The sequence below is a fragment of the Strix uralensis genome, chromosome 14, assembly GCF_047716275.1.
Source record: "Strix uralensis isolate ZFMK-TIS-50842 chromosome 14, bStrUra1, whole genome shotgun sequence".
Lineage (NCBI taxonomy): Eukaryota > Metazoa > Chordata > Aves > Strigiformes > Strigidae > Strix > Strix uralensis.
In genome coordinates this window covers 12,278,143-12,297,931 of record NC_133985.1, presented here as the reverse complement: position 1 = coordinate 12,297,931, position 19,789 = coordinate 12,278,143, and the positions used below count along the sequence as shown (strand labels likewise).

At 48.6% G+C, this 19,789-nt stretch overlaps 1 protein-coding gene across 1 annotated transcript in view; it reads left to right on the top strand.

Annotated features, from left to right (window-relative positions):
* The window catches only part of NEURL1B (neuralized E3 ubiquitin protein ligase 1B), a 35,954-nt gene extending 16,827 nt beyond the window's left edge, over window positions 1-19,127 (top strand). Inside the window, exons 2-5 of the mRNA XM_074883868.1 lie at window positions 9,200-9,760; window positions 12,560-13,267; window positions 14,234-14,359; window positions 15,157-19,127. Coding sequence (XP_074739969.1) covers window positions 9,200-9,760; window positions 12,560-13,267; window positions 14,234-14,359; window positions 15,157-15,401 — 1,640 coding nt within the window. The 3' untranslated portion in view covers window positions 15,402-19,127. The remainder of the gene's footprint in view (window positions 1-9,199; window positions 9,761-12,559; window positions 13,268-14,233; window positions 14,360-15,156) is intronic.
* The last annotated feature ends 662 nt before the right edge of the window (window positions 19,128-19,789 follow it).

Below are 19,789 nucleotides of genomic sequence, written 5' to 3'. Positions count from 1 at the left end.
GTCACTATTTATAAATCCCCAGTGCAGATGACTTGGTACAGCTGGTCAGAAGAAAAGAGGTTCAATGGAAACAGGGAGTCTGTTTGCATTAATGGTCGTTATGGGCGAGGGGAGAGGGTGAGGGCATGGACCGTTTCAATGTCAGTGATTACACCACTCACACATTCTTGTAACTCTTCAACAAATCACAGCTGTGATTGGAAAAGGAAAATGCTGGTTCGGAACAATGCGTTTTAAACATAAAGCATTGCTCTGAAAAACAGTTCTGAGCTGTTTATACTGTCTGTAGGAGAAAAGTTGTCATGGAAGTGAAGAATTAATGAATGGAGAGGAATTGGGGGCAAGGAGACCAACCCAGATTTGTTTTTTAATCTGTGAAAAATACTCTAACTAGGATCTTTTCTGTGCAGTGTGATTAATCAGGAACATGCAATGGCTTTCCCACAGACACAACAACAACGGAGGTCCCTCCCTGCCTCAAAGCGAGAGCCATGTGGTGGCCTCAAGCCTCGAGGGACCAGCAGCAGTCACTAATACGGCAGGGTTTGGGGTCTCTTGGATTGCTCTTAGGCTGTATCTGGGGTCTCTGCTGCAGCAGTGAACGCTGCTGGCCTGGAGCAGGGAGGAAGGGGAAGGGATCTCTGAGCCAGACCCCAGTGGCACAATATCCTATAAAATTAGGAATATCTCTTTGTCTGACTTTATGCCATGAAAATCCATATTTGAGCCATGCTGTAAAGCACTGAGGCCACTGACGACAAAGTCCTTCTCCTCTAATGACTGCAGCAGTCATTAGAGAAAAAGGCGCCCTGACATATGTACTGTGGGACTGTCCTTGAGTCAGGCTGTGGAAAAAGGGAGTGCACAAGGAAAATGGTGCTTGACATAACAGCAAAGCAACTGTTAAAATGGGATCCTTGGATGTTGGCCTTCTAAGCTGGGTTTGACTTGCAGCGAGCACAACGCACTTGGTTTGATGAAATTGATGCATAAGAAGATGGTAGTGGGCTTCAGACCTGCCCAAAGTAACAGCCATAGAAAAAAAAAAAAAAAAGTTTAGCATTGTAAATCCATGGAAATTGCACCCCATTTCTGTATGAATTTAGTAAATCAAGGCAGAACCCAACTGCCCCAGAGAACATGAGGGTTTTCATCCACATCTCTGGTCCTCTCCTTCCATCTTTGGGTCTTCAGCTGAGTTCATTCCTCCAGACCAGTCTTTCCAACCTGAAGTGTTACATCTTTTAGAGCTCTCTGCTTTATGGTGCACTTTATTGTCTGTTTCTAGAAAACAGTGAAAATAATAAACCACAAAAATAGACATTTTAATCACTGACCAACAAGCTGAGCATTTAAATTTGGAAAATATTTAGTCTTCCAACCTAGCAGTCCTCAGAAACCATTTGTGGAGTTGCTTAAACAGACGTCAACTGCTTACTTTTCATCGCTTTTGATCACCTCCCAAAACTGTGCTATGGACTCTGAGTTTAGGACTAGAAGATAAACTGAGCTGAGCAGCCCTCTGCTCTCCCCAAGTTAAGCTTAACTTTCTAAAGAAGGTAACAATTTTGCAAAAACATAATACATCAAGTAAGAGGCACAGATTTGCTCTCCTGGTGTATGAAATCATGCGCATTGCATATGCAGCGTATTAGTGAGAATGTAGTCCAAAAATTCCCAGTAAGAGCTATAGTAAGAGTGGCTGACTGATTATTTTTGACAAGCTGTTTTTATCTTTAGCCAGTAGCCAAAAGTTTCATGTAGTTTTGCATCCCATATTTTATGATTTTCAAATCCCTGACATCTTTCAAAGCTCTTTGGCTCGTGAGCATGGCCTTCTGACTGACACGAGCCAGTGGACTTGGGTGTCGAGGCCATATAACAGATTACAATAAGCTGTGCCATTTCCAAGGCTCCTCATCTATCATGCAGCTGCTTTCATCGCTCTCACCACAAGACTTGAGCAAGGATTATGGCATGAACCCTGCCTTTTCTCCATCCCTCTCCTGTTTGCTGTTGCTCTGTCTTTCATTAACCATGTCTAAGAATTTGTGACTAGAGTTGCAGACTCATTGACCCAGATTCGCTAATAATACGGGGGAGAGGAGATTTTTTTCCATGCTTAATCGCTGGCTTCTGTGTATTCTTAGTGCTATTTATATGCAGGAGAACTAAAAGCCTGTAATAAAGATGGGGCCAACTTTGCAGCAAAATTTGTGCACGCATGCAGTGAGAGGCACAACAGGAGAGAGACGGGGGAACAGGGAGACAGAGATGAGTGTAGGTGGATTCACCTATACTTGCAGACCCAGCAGTAGATTTTTTGATAGCAGACCCTGCTTCTACAGCCTGATCCACAAGACCATATTGGTTTATAGCTCAGGGCTCCCTGCTTTGCTCTGAAAATGCCACACTATCAAAGTCATGCACTGGCTTTCTTTGTCTCAAGTTTGATTTCCTTTACCACCAAAAAGCAAAGTCAAGCAGAAGGTCTGGAAGTGGGTTGGGAGAATATTCCTGCCTGATCTGGGAGAGCGTTGGCTCTCCCCAGTCTTTGGGGCTCTGTGATCACTTCTAGGTCTTGGAGGATTTGCTATCAGCACTTTTCATCCTTGGAGCAGGCCTTCTGTCATGGTTTATTTTCTGCTTCAAGCCAGCTGGTGGATCTTGGAGAGAGTCATTGGTTTTTCAGCTGTACTTGCCATCTTTTGGCTCCGATGCTGGTGTCATGATGGGATGTTCAGTTAACCAGGAGAGCTAAGGCCTGGTGTTGGCTTTCCTGTCAAGGCAACTGTTTTTTTAAATGATATGGTTGAACTTCTGTGAACTTTGTGCTCATATGAGCTCCCCACTACAAGGAAAGGGCTTAATTTGAAAGAGCCGCGATGTAGGAGCTTGTTTCCTGAGAACATGGCGGGAGGCAGGGGATGGAGCAGCCTGGAAAATACTACAAGGTCCTGCTGGAATTGCCCGTGTTTGCTGATTTGAGAAAAAAAATCAGAACAAAAGGATTTTGCCTAATGCTGTTGGCAAATACTTCTCTGCTTTCATGGAGGAACGCCTAGAAGACCAGAATAAACGTGTCATTAGCCTCTGCCTAGAAAAAATGGGCTTTAGCATTTTGTTTAAATCCCCCATAAAATGTTTGGTTTCAAGCATTAGCCACAGAAGCAAGAGGGTTTTCTCACTTGAAAATCCTCATGGAGACAGGCACAACTTGATTTTGCGAGCTGAAGTCAATCCCCATTCTCTGCCAGGGATTTTTCTGGACTGTTCTGCAATGGAAAATGTTATATGTCCATTAGATATTTGCATCAGGAGTTACTTCAGTGCCATAACACACCTTTTTTTAAAGGAAAAACTGTCTTTCTTCCTCCCCTCCTTCCCAAATTAGTCTCTTCAAAAATGTCACATTTCCTGCAATTCACTACAGGCTCTTCAGTCTCCCCTTAACGCCTCAATTTCAGTATCACTCTATTGCAAGTGAACCGTGTGGGTTTTTTTAACTCCCTGGAAATTGGTCTCAGGTTAGAGGATCAGGCAAGGAGACCTTTACATCAAAGCAGGGCTCTGGACTGGTCATGCAAACCACAGGAATTTAGATGGGGTATGTTTATTAATTGTCAAGTTGAGTTTTCCAGCGTTTGAGCCAGCAGGATGTTCAGAAATGAGGCCAATTTTTTGTAGCAGCCTTATAATGAATTTGGTAGCCTAACAAATTGCAAATTCACACTGGTGAGCATGGAATAGGCGACACCAGTGCTTCCCGCAGAGCTCCCCAACACATTTTCTGTATTTAAAAAAAAATAAAAATGTCTAGGCAGTGCACTAAATTTATATGTGAACAGATTTTTATCTCTTGTTCACAGAAGATAAGATCGCGTCGGAGCAGAATCCTGTTTCATGTTACTGTTAACGTTTGTTATCTGCAGTAACAGCCTAGCCTGCTTCTTCCAGCCTCCGGCAAGGCTCCAGCCCGCGCGCCCGCGGGCGGCTGCAGCATCTCCAGCAGGAAGGATGCAGTGGGAAAAAAAAAAGAAAGAGCGTGGTGAGGACCGTGCTATTACTGGACCACACTGTGATTGACTTTCAGTCCGTGAGGGTTGTCCCTGCGAGCTTGCGATCATGCAGTAAACTTGACCTCATTGTCCCCACCTGTTGGGATTTTCCTATTTCAAAGCAAAAGCCACCTGACCCCTCTCTCCAGACGCCCTGTTTAATGTTCAACAGGGTTGTTGCAGCAGCAGAGACCTAACTATCTACTGTAACAGGAAAAAGTTCTAGTGTTACAGATAAAGCAGCAGCCATAAAGATAAGACACAGGCGTGTTAGGTGGATTCCCTTTTGCCTGTGCAGCGAGTGTTCATAGATGGATTTCAGGCTGCATGCTGCTACCTTTCAGCCTTTTCTCTGAACAGCATGGGGAGACCACACTCCAGCTGCATGCTGATGAGCTGTGTCTCCTGTGAGCTGTTCACCCACAGGGCAGTGGTCCCAGTAATTTCTGTTCCCTTGACATCCTTGCTTTATCCAGTATGCATCCCTGTTTGGCATCTGGCTGCCCCATAATTTGCTTGCTTTGTGATCCTGTGCATCTTTTGTCATGGATTTACTTGGAGGGGGTCCTCAGGAAAGGGCTGTGGGACCCAGGGAATGTCTTTTGTTGTAGCAGTTGTAGAGTTAATACAGACTGTGGATTTACCCATGGCACATTGGGAAGGCAGTGCTCTCCTCCTCCTCTTCCTCTGACTGTCAGGCTGCCCTCGCCATAGCTCTCTGCTGTAGCTCTGATCTCCTTGAATGTTACTCTCTTCTCCCTCATTTTAGGGCTTGCTGTGGTATTATTCCTGCCTGGCTTGTCCAGCCAAGTGAAGACAGGATCAATCTGGCTTAAGGTCAACTCCCCAGCTAAGCAGCCTCCTCCGTCCAGCGCCTTGGAGAGCAGCAGCCTCAGAGAGGGCTCTTGTTCTGATTTTTGTCTGCTGCTGTCAGTGGGATTACAGTGCCACAGCAAACCTGATGCTGTGAACAAATGGGTGAAAAAAATGTTTATTTTTAGAACTGGAACCATGATAAAGATGTGGAATTTGTCCAGGGTATGCCTGCTGTACCTTTTTGAAATGCAAAGTGCATGTTTGTTAAAATACCTCTCCAAAGGTCAGCATAACCTAAGAAATAAATGTGCTGGCCTTTTGGAAAGCAGGTGAAGTTTCAGATGTGTGATAGCTGCTTGCAGTTGAGACCATGGACCCCCATAAACCAAATCTGTTTCAGTGCCACCTGTGTGACATCATAAGGATGTGGATGGAAATGCTGCCTTGCCAAAAGGGTTTCTTTTGCAGGTTTCAGTGAGGAGTCCTACACCATTCTTAATCCTTCAGTTCAGCTTTTTCTTCCCTTTTCCTGGCTTCATATTTGCTAAAGCCCCACTTGTGCATTTGAGGGACTCATGCTGTGAGCATCATGTTTGCAGTTGGTGAGAGTAGGGATGAAAAATGGAAAACTCTGGAATGAAAAGAAGCAAAATGCTGGATGAGACCTCAAGACATCACCCAGGGGGACCCAGTGGATTTGTGTCCCATTTGATGATCTAGCCAGCCTGCTGACATGCTTACAGGGCTCAGGGATTTGAAGTATTTGAGAACCTTACATTTTTAAATCCTTTTAAGCTTCCTGCAAGGTGGAAGAATACTATTACTCTCTCTTAGGCAGGGAAGTGAGGCATAAAGAGAAGAAATTACTTGCTCAAAGCGTTGTAGGAATCTCATAGATGACAAAAAGAGTTGGCGTAGCTCTTAGCTGCCTGTCACAGCATCAGGCACCCTTGGGTAAGGTGGCATTTCTGCCACAAGCTTGGCTGTTGTTGTCCCACTGACGGTCTTTTGGGTAGGAAGGCACAGGCAGGAGAGGGGAGGGTTTGGAGACATAGCAGAGGGACTGAAATGTGATCCAAACTATGGAAACCGAGCCACAAATTAGGGCAATTAATTCAAAGGCACAAACATCCTGTTGAACTTGCCTGGTCCCCGTCAGTACATAATGGGTAAAGCACATGCCCAAGCTCTGCTTCAGGCATGTTTCAGTGGGAAAGTTCTGCCTCCCTTGCCTTGGGTTATGTCAGGTTTTATTCCTGGTGGCAACCGGCAGGTGTTCATGTGAGGGGGGAACGGCATTATAAATAAATTATCCATTCATTTCCTTCTGGAGACTTTCCTATTGTTTAGCCACAATATGCTTTCCTGTTTTTTAAAAAAAAAACAAAACAAAAAAGCACCAAACCCTGGCCCAAGTTCCTCTCTGGCAGGGTGGACCCAGAGCTGCGTTTGAAGTCGGTGCCCATGTCATTGCTCTTCCATCAGTTGTGCTGCTGTCACTGTCCTGCCTTGGTCCTCCACACTTTCCAAAAGCGCTGTGAGAAGCACCTGCCTGGGAGCCATGCGGGAGTGTGTCCCGCTTCGCTCAGTCTTTATGCATGTCTTTTCTCCGGCAGGTTGACGTGGGAGGAAGGCTGGTGCTGCCCAGGGGGTGGAAAGCAGGGGATTCTTGTGACAGCGGAGAAGAGAACAAAAGCTCTCTTCCCTCCTTCCTTCTCCTGGCCAACACAGGGACATTGAGGCCAGGGCACTTGCTTTCACAGGGGAGTTGTTTTTAAATATTTTAGAAAAAAATGCAGCTCGATGGATTATAAAATGAGGGCTTCTCTACATGGGGAGGCTCTTGCCCAGCAAGGTGGGATGTGATGCAAAAGAGCAGCACTGAGCCCACTGGGTCCCGGAGGAGCCTCTTGGAGACTGTGCTGGCAGCACCCATCCGTGGCTTTGCTTAACCCACATCCCAGCTGAATGGCACAAAGGCTCCGGTGAATCCAGATGGAAAATGGGGAGCCGGTGTGGGAAAGCATGGCCAGGAGAGGATTCACCCCTCACTGCTCGGGATCACTCGCCCAGCGCTGTGTGCTGGCTGGGTTCACGCCCCCATGCCTCTCTCTGCTAAGGAAACCCCAAACCACATTTCGTCTGCAGCAGCAGCATCATTGTCAGGAGTATTTGCAGGCAGACACATGGAGCAGCACCCACATGAGCCATGGGTGGGTCTGTGCTGAGAGCAGCCATCTTCTGCATTTCAGCTCTTTAGGAGGCAAGAAATGAGATTTCTCCTGGAAATACCCAAGAGAAATACCCATACCTTCTGCAAGCATGACCCCCCATACCCAGGGAACCCCCTCCTGCACTGGGAGAGCCTGTGGGGAAGCCTGGCCTGCAGCGCTGCTGCAAGTGGAGGTGGTGTGCTGGGCAGGGGGACTGCCCCGAGGGGATTTAACACCTGGGGGGGCTTCTCTGCTCCCCATCTCCCCTGGGACTCTGCCTTCATGGCCCTGGCATGGAAATGGCAACCCCCCCACTGGTGTAAGAGCAAGGATGTATTTATTTACAGTAGTGTACGACAGGATTAACCATTACCTTGTGCTGTGCAGCTGTTGCCACGGGCAGTACAAATGAAGAGATACAAAAGACCTTTTATTTAGCCACTGCGCTTGCCTGTCATAATTTAGAATTGCCCTTTTTGTCTTGGTGCAAACAGGAGCTTTTTGCCTTTGTAGCTCTTTGACTCCTGTTGCAGATGCCTGATTTCAAGGGCTAATCCTGTGTTCAGCTCTTGCCTGGGACCCCTCTTCTCTCGCATTCACAAAGGCAGTGGTTGCTTAGAGCCTCTGTTAGTTTAGATGCGAATGCAAGTTCCAGCCTCTCGCTGCCCTACCTGGTATGGTTTGGCTTGCAAATAAAGGTCTCACAACTCCAGCTGTCCTGCCAGCTTTCCCAGCTGAGCTCCCAGCATCTTCTGGCGTGTCTTTCCATGAGAGGAAAGCGTCAGAAAATCCTTCCCTTGTCACAAAGCAAAGCCGGAGGTTGCAGACAGGGAGGAAGCAGCTTGAAGGAAGGGCCAGGCAGGCAGCTTCTAAAGCTTCAAACTTGGCAAAATGTTTCAAAATAAATGTGTGCGTGTGATGCAGTTTTATATTTATCAGGATGACTTTGGGCACCCAGGATGCCTTCCATTTTTGCTCTAAAAATCTACAAAGCCAGGTGCAAAGAGAAGGAAAGGTGAAGTGGGTAGGAAATGGGGAGATCAAAGGGCCTGTGACACCGTGGTGGTGGTGGTGGTCATGGGAGCCCTGGTCCTGGAGCAAGACCCCATGTATTCAGGGATATGTAAAAGAGATTGTCCCTGCCTCAGGGGACTTATAGCTAAGGCTTAAGATTAAAAGTTGAGCTTTTTTCATTTCTACTTCATGCTTGTGTGAACTTCACTTTAGGCCTCAAATCTGCTTTTCTTGAAATTGGTCTCGAAATTGCTATTGACTTTAAATGCTGCAAGATCTCACCCATAAATTCTCCTTCTCCCATCTGTAAAACGAGGATGGCAGGATTTCTGTGCCATCTGTGGTGCTGTGAAGCTGAAAACAATCATCATTTATAAAGTGCTTTGAGCTCAAATGGGAGGTTCTGCGTAAAGGCAAGGCTTTGCGAGATGAAATGTTCCTTAATGTGCCAGTTGCATCTGATATCTGAACCAGGGGCTGGGTTAAAATTTTTGGAAGAACAGCCTAGTGATGCAGAGGTGGTTCTCCAGCTGCTAAACGTCTTGGGTTATTTGTGTTGTTCAAAAGCTCCTGTTTATCATTACAAAATTAAGGGACAGAGAAGCCAGTGGCTGAATGTCCCACTAAAATTAGTATCCTACATCCGTGTTCATCTTGGGCACCTCTGATCTTAACAGCCACAATTCTCAGAGATGGTGTGACTCTGGCCACCAGCTGGTGATGTAACAGCACATGCATTGTAAATAGGAAACTTAGACCCACAGTCACAAGTGTTAGGCCTTTCCAAGTGCAATAGGATGCATCTGATGGGAACAAAAGGATGTTCATTTTCATGCAGCTTTGCAGGGCGTAGAAGGGAAGTTGCCTAACCTCTGCCCCAAGAGCTACATTTGCCTTATATTTGCATAAAGCTGAGGGCCAAATTGGTGCAACAAAGAGCAGAGTGTGGCCAAGCACAACAGTTTAAGATTAAATAGTGCGGTTCCTAGCGAATAATGCAAAGCACACGTGGCAAGCCAGTTGCAGTTGCCCAGGCTGAGCTAACATATGGCTCAGGTCAAGCACTTCTGACGGAGCCGCTGGTTTCTCCTTTTGCAGACACAAGCCACCAGACCCGCTCCGTCTCCAGCCGTCCCTACTACAGTTTGCCCAACAGCAGCCACGAGAGACGCTCGGTCCTCACTATCACGGAGCCACCGCGTTTCCATTCCCAAGCCAAAGGCAAGAATGTGCGTCTGGATGCTCACTCCCGCAAGGCCACACGGAGGAACAGTTTCTGCAACGGGGTCACCTTCACCAACCGGCCCATCCACCTCTACGAGAAAGTCAGGCTGAAACTGGTGGCTGTGCACCACGGCTGGAGTGGGGCCCTGCGCTTCGGCTTCACCATTCATGACCCATCGCAGATGAGCTCTGACGAGATACCAAAGTATGCCTGTCCGGACCTAGTGACCCGACCTGGATACTGGGCCAAAGCTTTGCCGGAGAGGTTTGCCGTGAGAGACAATATCTTGGCCTTCTGGGTTGACCGTCATGGGAGAGTCTTCTACAGTATTAATGATGAGGAGCCAATATTGTTTCACTGTGGTATTAAAGTTTCTGGTCCTCTCTGGGCACTCATAGATGTCTATGGAATTACCCATGAAGTGCAAATACTAGGTAAGTGTGTGTTTTGGCCTGTGGCTTGCTCTTCTGGTTGCTCTTTCCACAGAGGCATGATCACGTAGAAAAGATGCATGATCTATCTGGTTGGTCCTTTCTATGGGACACTTAAGAAAACTAATTTACTGTTGGTTTTGTACCTCAAATAATTAACCATTTTTCTTTTCCAGCAGTGGGAATCCAGAAAGCAATATATTTCAGAGATGTCAGTGATGGAAAGTCCTAAGGCTGTGCATTATAGCAGCCATGTGAAGGGATAAATGGAAGTCATTACATTTAACTTTACCCAGCTTTTTCTGAGCTAGATGTGCTGCTATGGTGAGGAAAAACATGGTGCTGCTTTACAGCAAGGTTCCAGGGATCGAAGAGACAAAGGTGACCAGTTCTGGATTCCCCTGTTCTTTCACAGCTACCAGTTACTGCCAGTCCACTGGAAAACTACCACCCGTTCCCCAAGAGTTTCCTGGTGCCCTTCCCCAGCCCCTCTCTCAACTCCTGGCCTTGGTCCCCACCTAGGCTGTGTTTGCAGACATAACCTGACTTATCCTTCCCTTACACATGGGCATCACTGTATGACTGCAGCACAGAATGCAGACGGCCAGCTGAGGAGTGATGAGAAAATGTAGCATGAGCTCCTGTGTGCTTTGGGCTCCTTGCCACTGTGCGCCACATCTCCCCTCACCCCTAAGCAGATCGCTGTATTCAGGTGGTGCCTGGCTGATTTACAAGCATCATCCTTGGGGAGGGCTGTAAGAGGGGATGAATTTGTTCCCATTAGCAAACCGAGCCGATTGCCATGGAATGACTTTCATGACTTTTACAGTATTGAAATCTCAAATTAATTCTGTGTTAGATGGAGTGTTTTGAACTGGCCTACACCACAGGGAATCTTTTTAAAATACAAGTGTTGTCCTTTTCCAGAGGCTCCTAGGAGCTGATTTAGTTTTAACAGCCAAACTAAGCTGCACCTGCTCGAGGGGATGGTGCCTCCATCCTCATACCAAGCAGACACCAGTGATAAGCTGTGAAATGGTTAGCCCAGTGGGCAGGCAGCTTCAGCACATATTCTTCCAAATAGTACCAATTATTTTACAAGCAAGAAGGCTACATATAAACAACACTTTGCCCTGCCTGCTCTGCCTCAGATGTGTAATTAAACCTTACCAGTAGCTTATCCTGTAATTGCAATTGCAACACACTCCAGCCTCTGGTGCTCATCACAGAGGTGAAGGAGTGTTTGTTGTATTGGCCAGTGCAGCTGCTTCACAAGAGCAGTCCTTCTTCCTCATCAGATTATAGTTAGAAAAAGAAAATGCAGCTTATTTCTGCCCCCCATCCCCTAGTCCTGCCTGCAGCATCCAAGTGAGTAGAGTGAAAGACTCAGCCTGAGGGCACCTGTACTCTGATATTTTTTTGGATCAAAGTACCAAGCTGCACAAACTGCCCCAGGAATCAGGGCAGTGCTCATCCTTCTGGGGCACCAGGGGACCCAGCCTCCTTGCTACAGATGTGGTGGTGTTGTCGTGGACACGTTTGTCTCTCTGTCTCTTCCTCTCAAAATTTTTCAAGTCGTGAAAGCTGTCAAATATAGCTCAAATAGAGATGCACAAAATGCATCTTTCAGCATCATGAAACTTAGATGTGTCTTACTCCTGTGTGGGAGCATTTCTTGCCAGATACCCTGTGCTTGTGAGAAGCAACTGGTCCAGCCATCAGCCTACACCAGTGGCCTCTCCTGCATGGGCTTCTGAGCGAAAGCAGCCTCTGCTTTGCAGCTGCTGGATGGATTTGAGTGTTCTTTCTTCTTTGTTAAAAGTCTGGTGATTTTCTTCTCCAAGGAGCAGGCAGCATTGGTGCTGGGATGCTTCTACCCTCTCCATCTTTGGGAGGACCAGGAGTCTGTTTCATTCACGCATGCTCTTAACTTCCATGTGCTTTGACTTTGCTCAGCTGGTCGATGCCTTACCTTCAGAGTGAAGTGTCCAAGCCACCCTGGGCAGTGCTGGACGTAGAAGGAAGGGCACTCCCAAACTTCCCCACACCTTTAAAGCTTCCCCCAGCCTGGCGTGGCCAAGGTGAAAATCTGGGAAATTAATTAAGAGTCAGCATCCTGACTTTCCCTTTGCTGTGAAAGCGGAAAATAACTCTGTACTGTAAAAATCTTTGTAACGCCTGCAGCAAGTAGCTTTTGTGACAAGCACTTGATTAAAAATCTCTGCAGTGGTGTGAACACCCCTGAGATATGAGTCTTGAAATCTTGTAAAATTACCTCTCTTGGACACACTTGTGCCTAGACACCTCACAGCTGTAAGGCTATGACAAGGAGTGTGAAAAGAATAGATAGTGATGCTTGTGCTCCTTTGCCCATCACCGTTTTGTGAATTTGGCTTGCACAAGACCTTTGGACAAGATATTGAGAAGCTTCCTTCTTCTACAGAGCAACCCCAAAGCTATTAGACCCCTCTACTGAGAAGGCTGTAGGACTGCACTGGTTTACAGCTTTTCCCAGTTCACCAGTGCAAGGAGCTCCCAGATTACATGGGTGCTTCATAACACTTGTTTTTCCTCAGCTAGTGCCAACATGCAGCTACTTCTCTGCCTGCTGCCTGCTCCACATGCGACTCTCCACCACTAGCTGTTCATTAGTGGTTGACCTCGGGCTAATTTTTCCATTGTTTTTCCATTCAGAGGAACAGAATTCAGATAATCTATAGGCTGGAATAATAACAATTGTAACCATAAAAGTAGGCAATTGTATCTTGACTAATGTCCCTTATCACTGGGTTTATCTCACAGATAGCATGTTTGCAGAGACCATGACCACTGCTCGTCTCAGCACTGCCCGTCTCAGCACTTGCCTGCCACAGAGCAACCATGATTCAGCCAACTTCAATAACAACGAACTGGAGAATAACCAAGTGGTGGCCAAAATTGCAAACCTAAACCTAAGTCGGGTACCAGGACTTGCGACAGACAACCACATCATCCCCTGTTGCCCAAACCGACGGCAGCGTGCCCAGGGGGTCCCGGCCTTTCTGGACACAGACCTGCGATTCCACCCCACCCGCGGACCTGACATCACCTTTTCTCAGGACCGGATGGTTGCGTGCACCAACTGGCAAGAAAGCAATAGGACTTTGGTGTTTTCTGACCGGCCTTTGCACATCGGTGAAAGCCTCTTTGTGGAAGTAGGACACCTTGGGTTGCCATACTACGGGGCCCTTTCATTTGGCATCACTTCTTGTGATCCGAGTACTTTACGGACAAATGAGCTCCCAGCAGATCCAGACTTTCTCTTGGACCGCAAGGAGTACTGGGTGGTTTACCGAGCGTTCCCAGTCCTCAACAGTGGCGACATTCTCAGTTTCATGGTCTTGCCGAATGGAGAGGTGCACCACGGGGTGAACGGAGCCAGCCGAGGAATGCTAATGTGTGTGGACACCTCACAGTCTCTCTGGGTGTTTTTTACAATCCATGGTGTAATCAACCAGCTCAAAATATTGGGTAAGTGCAGCCAAAAGAAATTATAATGGGGAGCACCTGGCTGGTGGCATTTCCTGGGCCAGAATGAGAGCTGTGGGTTTGCATTTGCAGTGTTGCCTTTAGCAGGCAGTTACCGATGTGAGTAAGCAGCTCCTGATCTCACCTTGTGTTTGCAAACAAGAGTGAGCAAGACATGGTAGCTGTCACATAGATGTATGCAGCCTATATAAGTCCCCCAGAAAATGATGAGACTTGAGAGATAAAATAAGCAGCAGGTAGGGAGGCAGGGATGCCTGTGGAGGGGACAGCTGGGTTTCAGAGGGTTTGCTTTTAAAAGGGATTCTTTATAAATGCACTATTCTAGCCAACAGGTGTTAAAGTCCTGCCTTGGTAAGGCCGATGAATTTTGTGAGCACAGCTCTGGTTTAAGCATGTGTTTTGCTGATGGACAGTAATCGCTCCCCAAGCACTGCCACAGCTTGGGTATCAGATGTCACTTTTGATCTATTGCTGGTGACCAGTTACAGTGCTTCTCCTTTCCTCTTGTTTATGATTATGTCAGAAAAGCAGATGTTGATGACTTTGTAAAGCAGGTTTTTCTCATTTAAAGCAATGTCCTTTCCCTGCTGCCCCTGACCTGACAGTGAGACAGTGATAGCTTGAGGTGGCTGCTGCTGAAGAGATTGGAACCATGGGGAAGTGACTTTACACCCCAGATGATGGCTGTCAGATAACCTGGTGCTCACTGCACTGAAGCACTGAACAGAAATTGTAGTGTCATAGTGAGGTCCAGGCTCTGGAGGTCACATCCAAAATCATGCACCTGTATTGTTACTAAGGGGCAGCACTTAACTCAGCAGCTGGGCTTTCTCCTAAAGCACGTTGTGCACATGAGGTGGGAGTGGCTCACTGGGTTGAGGGGCATTTTTCTGGGGTTTGGGTGTTCGTCAGCCCCGCGGCAGGCTCAGCTCTCTCCTGTGTTTGCAGGCACTGTGCAGTCCAGCCCAGTGACCGTCTCTCCCTCAGGATCCCCCGGTGGCTCACAGTACGACAGCGACTCAGACATGGCCTTCAGCGTCAACAGGTCATCGTCTGCTTCAGAGTCATCGCTCGGTAAGGAGAGCCTAGCCCTCGGCACCCAGCTGTGCTGGCCACACCGAGACAGGAATCTGGGCTGAGAGACGATGCTGTGCAAGACAGCAGGGCAAGGTTCGGGGGGAGATGGTACATCTCCTGCAAGGCCAACAGGAATAATTGGAAGAAAACACCAAGCGGTGGGAAGCTTTTCACAGCCTGAAGAAGGGCTGTATGTTGCTTCCCACTTTGTCAGTCTGTCTAATGAAAGTGGTCCATGTGGGGCTGCCCTTGCTGCAGCAGCAGTGGTTCAGTAGAGGGGGGTGTGCTGTCATGTCTGGGGGTCTTACACCACCCAGACTGCTGCATTCTGCGCTGCCACGGCTCTGCTGCTGGAGGGATGCCCATGGAAATGCTCACGTGCTGGTGTTTGGGTCTCAGGCAGACAGCCCGGGGTGCCCTGCCCAGTACCATCCCTGGCACACACCGCCGTTACACTGTGCCACAGCTGCACAGCACGGCCAGCGAGATGCAGGAGCACCCTGCATGGAGCACTCACACCATGAAATGGGTGTGCAAAATCACAGCCCTGCTTGGGGAAGCCCAGGCAAGCCGTGCTTTGCCCCATCTGTAGAAAAGGGACAGCAGGCTCTGCCCAGAGCTGTACCTGTCCTACCAATAAGAATACACAGGGGTTTATTTGGCCAAACAAACCAGGCAATGACTAAGGAAGGAAGAGCCTTAAAAAATTGACTTGAGGGTGTGTGTGTTGTATGTTGTCAGGTCTATACCATCCTGGCGACTAAATGACCTTGTTCCTTCTTCCTCCTTCACAGTGACTGCTCCCAGCTCTCCCCTGAGCCCCCCCATCTCTCCCGTTTTCCCCCCTCCGGAGCCATCAAGCAGCAAGAATGGGGAATGCACCGTCTGCTTTGACAGCGAGGTGGACACGGTGATCTACACCTGTGGACACATGTGCCTCTGCAACACCTGTGGTCTTAAGCTGAAGAAGCAACTCAACGCCTGCTGCCCAATCTGCCGACGGGTCATCAAAGATGTTATTAAAATATACCGCCCTTAGCGCCCGGCTCGGGCTGTAGGAAGGGGGAACGCCGCTAGCAGTAACCATGCCTTTCCGTCCCTGCTTATGGGTTATCGTGCTGGTCAGTCGTTATCAAGTGGCTCGTTATCTGTGTTTCCTTATTTGACTGGTAGGGCACAATTCAGGGATAAAATTGAGCTGAGGATCATGTGGGGCCCAAAGGCACGGCTTCCGTGTGCCCATGGGCAAATCCAGGGAATCGCGGTCTGGACCCGACCCAGCTGCAAATGAGAAATTTCCCGTGCAAAAGCTCTTTTTTTACCTCCTCCTCCTCTGGAGGAGGCTTGCTGTGGTGCGGGCTGGGAAGGGGAGGTTGCCACTTGGTCAGTGCCGGGTGCCACTGGGCTTCCCAACCCCAGAACCCCAACAGCTCTGGGCTGCTGCCGGGCGCTTGCGCTGTGGTGGAACAAAATTAGGACAAGGCCCAGTGGGAGGGTTCAAAGTAGACAAAACTGATCTGGAAATGTCACGTTCATCCGCGTAAGGGGAACTAGCTAAGGCCGAAATAGTAGCACAGCCAGATTCTCACTTCTTTGAGTTTTGCCCCCCTGAACAGGTTTCTGGGGCACATGGAGAAGCTGGTCTGGACTTAACCTAAAGCAGCTTTTACTTTCTGTGGCAGAGCAGGGACTTGGCCAGGGAGGCTGAGACCCAGGGAGCAGCCACGGGATAGCAGTGAGGAGCACGAGCCCGCTCAGAGCCCCAGCCAACCCCAACTGCTGCAGCAGCAGCGATGGAGCAGCGGGCAGCAGTGATGGGCTGTTCAGGCACTGTTCTGTGTCTGGCTGCTGAAGCCATAAATTGCAGCCTGTGGATGAGAGGGTTGTTTAGGTGGGCACACTGCAATCCTGGCTTAGAAAAAGCACGGGGCTACCACCATCTGCAATGATGGTGTTTGTCACCTCCAGGCACACACGCCTGCATTTTGCTCTGCTCCTCTTCGCAGGCGGCACAGCTGCCGTCTCATACCGTCCTGCCTGGCTCGCCTCCCCCAGCCCTTCCCCTGCAGCCAGCACCGCAGCAGGGCTCAGCCTTCCTCCCACACCACCACAGGGACTTTTTGGAGCCTGTGGTGAGAAATTAATTTCTGACCCAGTCCCAGCAGGCTCACCTTTTTTCTGGGGACTGTGTATGTGCTGATTTTACCTGCTCTTTCTCCTGCCTTTCCAGGTTTCTCAGCACAGCTCCCAGCTGTCCAGACATTGGGTCCCAACAGTAGATGAGAACTTGTTGAGGTGAACAGGGATTTATTTCACTTGGCTTTACTTGAGAGAAGGAAAGAAAAAGGCTCTGGGGCTATTTGATGTTGGGACTTAAAAGGTAAATGGGTTTCAGCTGTGATATTAGACAGCTACAAGCAGCAGCAATCTGGATGAGCTGGGCAGCATCTGAGCATGCAGCACTGGGGCTGGTGCAAGGAGCTTGGTGCCCTCCTTCCCACTGCTCCCACAGGAGCTGCCCTCCATTCTCCGTCCTCTGCCCACTTGCATGGCTCCTATCCAGTCCTTTAGCCTGAGCCTGGCCGGTTTCCTGCTGGTCCAGGTTTGCAAATTGAGGAAGAGACAGGATGCAGATAGGAGGATGAGAGAGGGGCTGGTGTCATTTTAGCTCGGTGACCATGTGCCACCAAGTGGGCAAGAATGTCTCTCTTCAGAAAGGTGCAATTACCACATTTTAGTCCAAAAGAGAATAAAAGAATAGCAACCCCTGTACATTTCAGGGCTTCTGGGCACAGAGGGGCAGTTTGAAGTTGTCGGTGTCTGTCACCTTGCCTCGCCATTCACTCTCCCCTCCGAGGCGGCGGTAGCTGTGGGTGCCCTGCCGTCTGTCGCGGTGCTGCTGCCCAGGGGTGGTCTGGCGGTGCTGGCCGTGCTGCACTTGGTCACCAACCAGCTCTCAGCCCCGTCCCAGCCCCGCTCTGCCATCAGGGAGAGCACACCCAGGGGAGCAGCTTGTCCTCCTCCCGCAGCGGGCTGTGGCTGCCAGCTCACAGAGCACGGAGAAAACTTTTTTTTTTCCTTGAAGAGCTAATTAACATTTTAATTAAGTGTATAAATGAGAGGCTGCTGTGGAGTGAGATCTCTCGCCCATTGCCCTGCTGCATCGGCACGAGAGCCTGCCAGCTTTGCAGAGCCCTTTTTGGAAATTCGGCTCATGCCACTGGCTGTGCCACTGCCGAGTGTGCTCAGCCCTCAGCAGAGCCACCAGCACTGCGACTGCAGCACAAGTTCACTTACACCTTTGCAAAGGAGGCAGCGAGGGCAGCTTTCCAGCAGCTGGAGCTTTGCCCAGACCTCCAGGCTGCTCTCCCCCCGGGGACTGTAGGCATTGCCTTCACAGAGACCTCCCCGGTCCCGCGCTTGCAGATCAGGGTCTGGCTGTGGTCAGTGGGTGCAGCACTAAGAGCATGATGATGGCAAAGGACGTGAGCATGGGATGAAAGGGCGGGTGGGTTAGCGCCTGCCTGGTGAACAGGCTGCAGTGGGAGGCCTTTGCATGATGAGGAATTCAAGGAAAGCTGAATCCATGGCGAGCGATGCTAGCTTGCATCAGGTCTGGGCTAGCAAACAGCAGTGGCTGTCCCTGGGGCTGCTGTCCCGGGTTCAGAGGTGCCTGGTCCCGTTTGGTGGCTGCACACAGCTACGTGCACGAGCAGAGCAGAGCCCATTTGCTTCACTTGACACCTCAGGTCCTCAATGAGTGGGGCTAATTGCATGCCCGGGGTGGGTTTTCTTTTTTGGTGTAGCTCTGTTTGGGGTTTTTTTTAAGCCATCAAGGAGAAATACCGAATCCACCCCAGGCTGTGTCCGAGCTGTTCAGGACACATTGCACAGGTTGAATTTTTGCTGTAGCAGCTGAGACCAGTTTCCAGAGGGCAGCATCCAGCAGGGCCAGCAAGGTAGCCAGCTCAGTTAGTGGCCAGAGTGTGGCTGTGCAGCGAGTGGGATGTGAGAGCAGTGGATGTGTCACCTCGCTTATCTGAGAGCAACAGGAATTTTCCAAAATAGGCCTCTTTTAAAAAAAAAGATTTCCAGGAAAAGGTAGCCTCTTACAGATTTAATTGTTAGTACTTGTATTGCTATTTTTTTTAAACAGTCCGATGATATATGATTTGTACAGAAGATCTGTTTGTGCCTTATAAGGGTGTCTGTGCACTTTTTATCCTTTTTAAAGCAACTTTTAAAAAAGAAAAAAAATGGGGGAGAAAACGACACAGATTAATGGTAGTTTTATAGAATTTTGTGTTCACTGAGAATCCTGCTTTTTTTATATATATATATTGGAGTGAAAAAGTGTTTATTTCCATGGATTTTCCCCCCTCTCCTCCTAACCTATTTGTTTTAAAATTTAAAAAAAAGGAAGAAAGAAAGAAAAAGAAGAGCTAGGGGAATTCTTTTACCTTCCCCTTTTCCAAGACAGTTATTCTCTTATCGTTACCTTTATGATTCAATACTGTGACCTGTACATCATGTTCAAGCTGAATCAGATTTTGGACCTCCGTATTAGGCTTTTCAAGCAAATCACTTGGGGGACCGGGGGGAGGGGGAGGGCATCGCACGAGGGAGGGAACTGCACTTCTACATGTCAGTGCTCTATAGCGTTGTGTTCAGTGCTGTGTGTTTTACTTTTGTCCATTTATCTGTTTTACATTAATATAATTTTACTTGTTTATGAAACAAATAAAACTTCGGCTTGTAAAGAGTGCTCCCGGACGTTTCAAAGTGTGTGACCTGAAGGGTGAGCAAATACTTTATTTCCAAAGCATGGCAGTACTAATACATAGAGGCTCAGACACCTCTGCTTCAAAAAAAAATCGTTAGGCACTTTAAATGCCTTGCATGAGCTTTGCTTTGCTCCTGGGAGGTCACTTGCACAGTGGCTGCTCAGTCCCTTGATGGGCAGGGTAGGGGGGATTCCTGGCTCATTTAACCTTGCAAACCCTTGAAAGTTTGTCTGGCCACTGCAGTAAAAGTGGTGTATTTTAGGGTTACAGACGCGGGGGGGGTCCTGTGGCAGATGCCCTCTCCAAGTGCCCCAAATTCTTCATCCATCCTGCACTGTATCAAGCAAGGCAGCTGCCAGCGTGGCCCTGCTCTTGTGCCCGCGCTGGGGCTGTGACAGCCTGGGCACTGTGCCGGCTGGCCCAGGGAGGCAGTGATGCAGACACGGGGCAGGAGGGATGATTTTTCTTTTCTTTTCTTTTTTTTTGGCTTTTTTTTGTTTTGTAGCAGTGTCTGGCTCTATTTCACAAGCAGAGGACAACAGAAGGCTGCTCTGTAAACTGTTTATATCCCAAAATGTGGCCCGCTGAAGCCAGATACCAGTCAAGCAGCCTCCGATGTGGTTTAAAGTGGAGTGGAAGAATT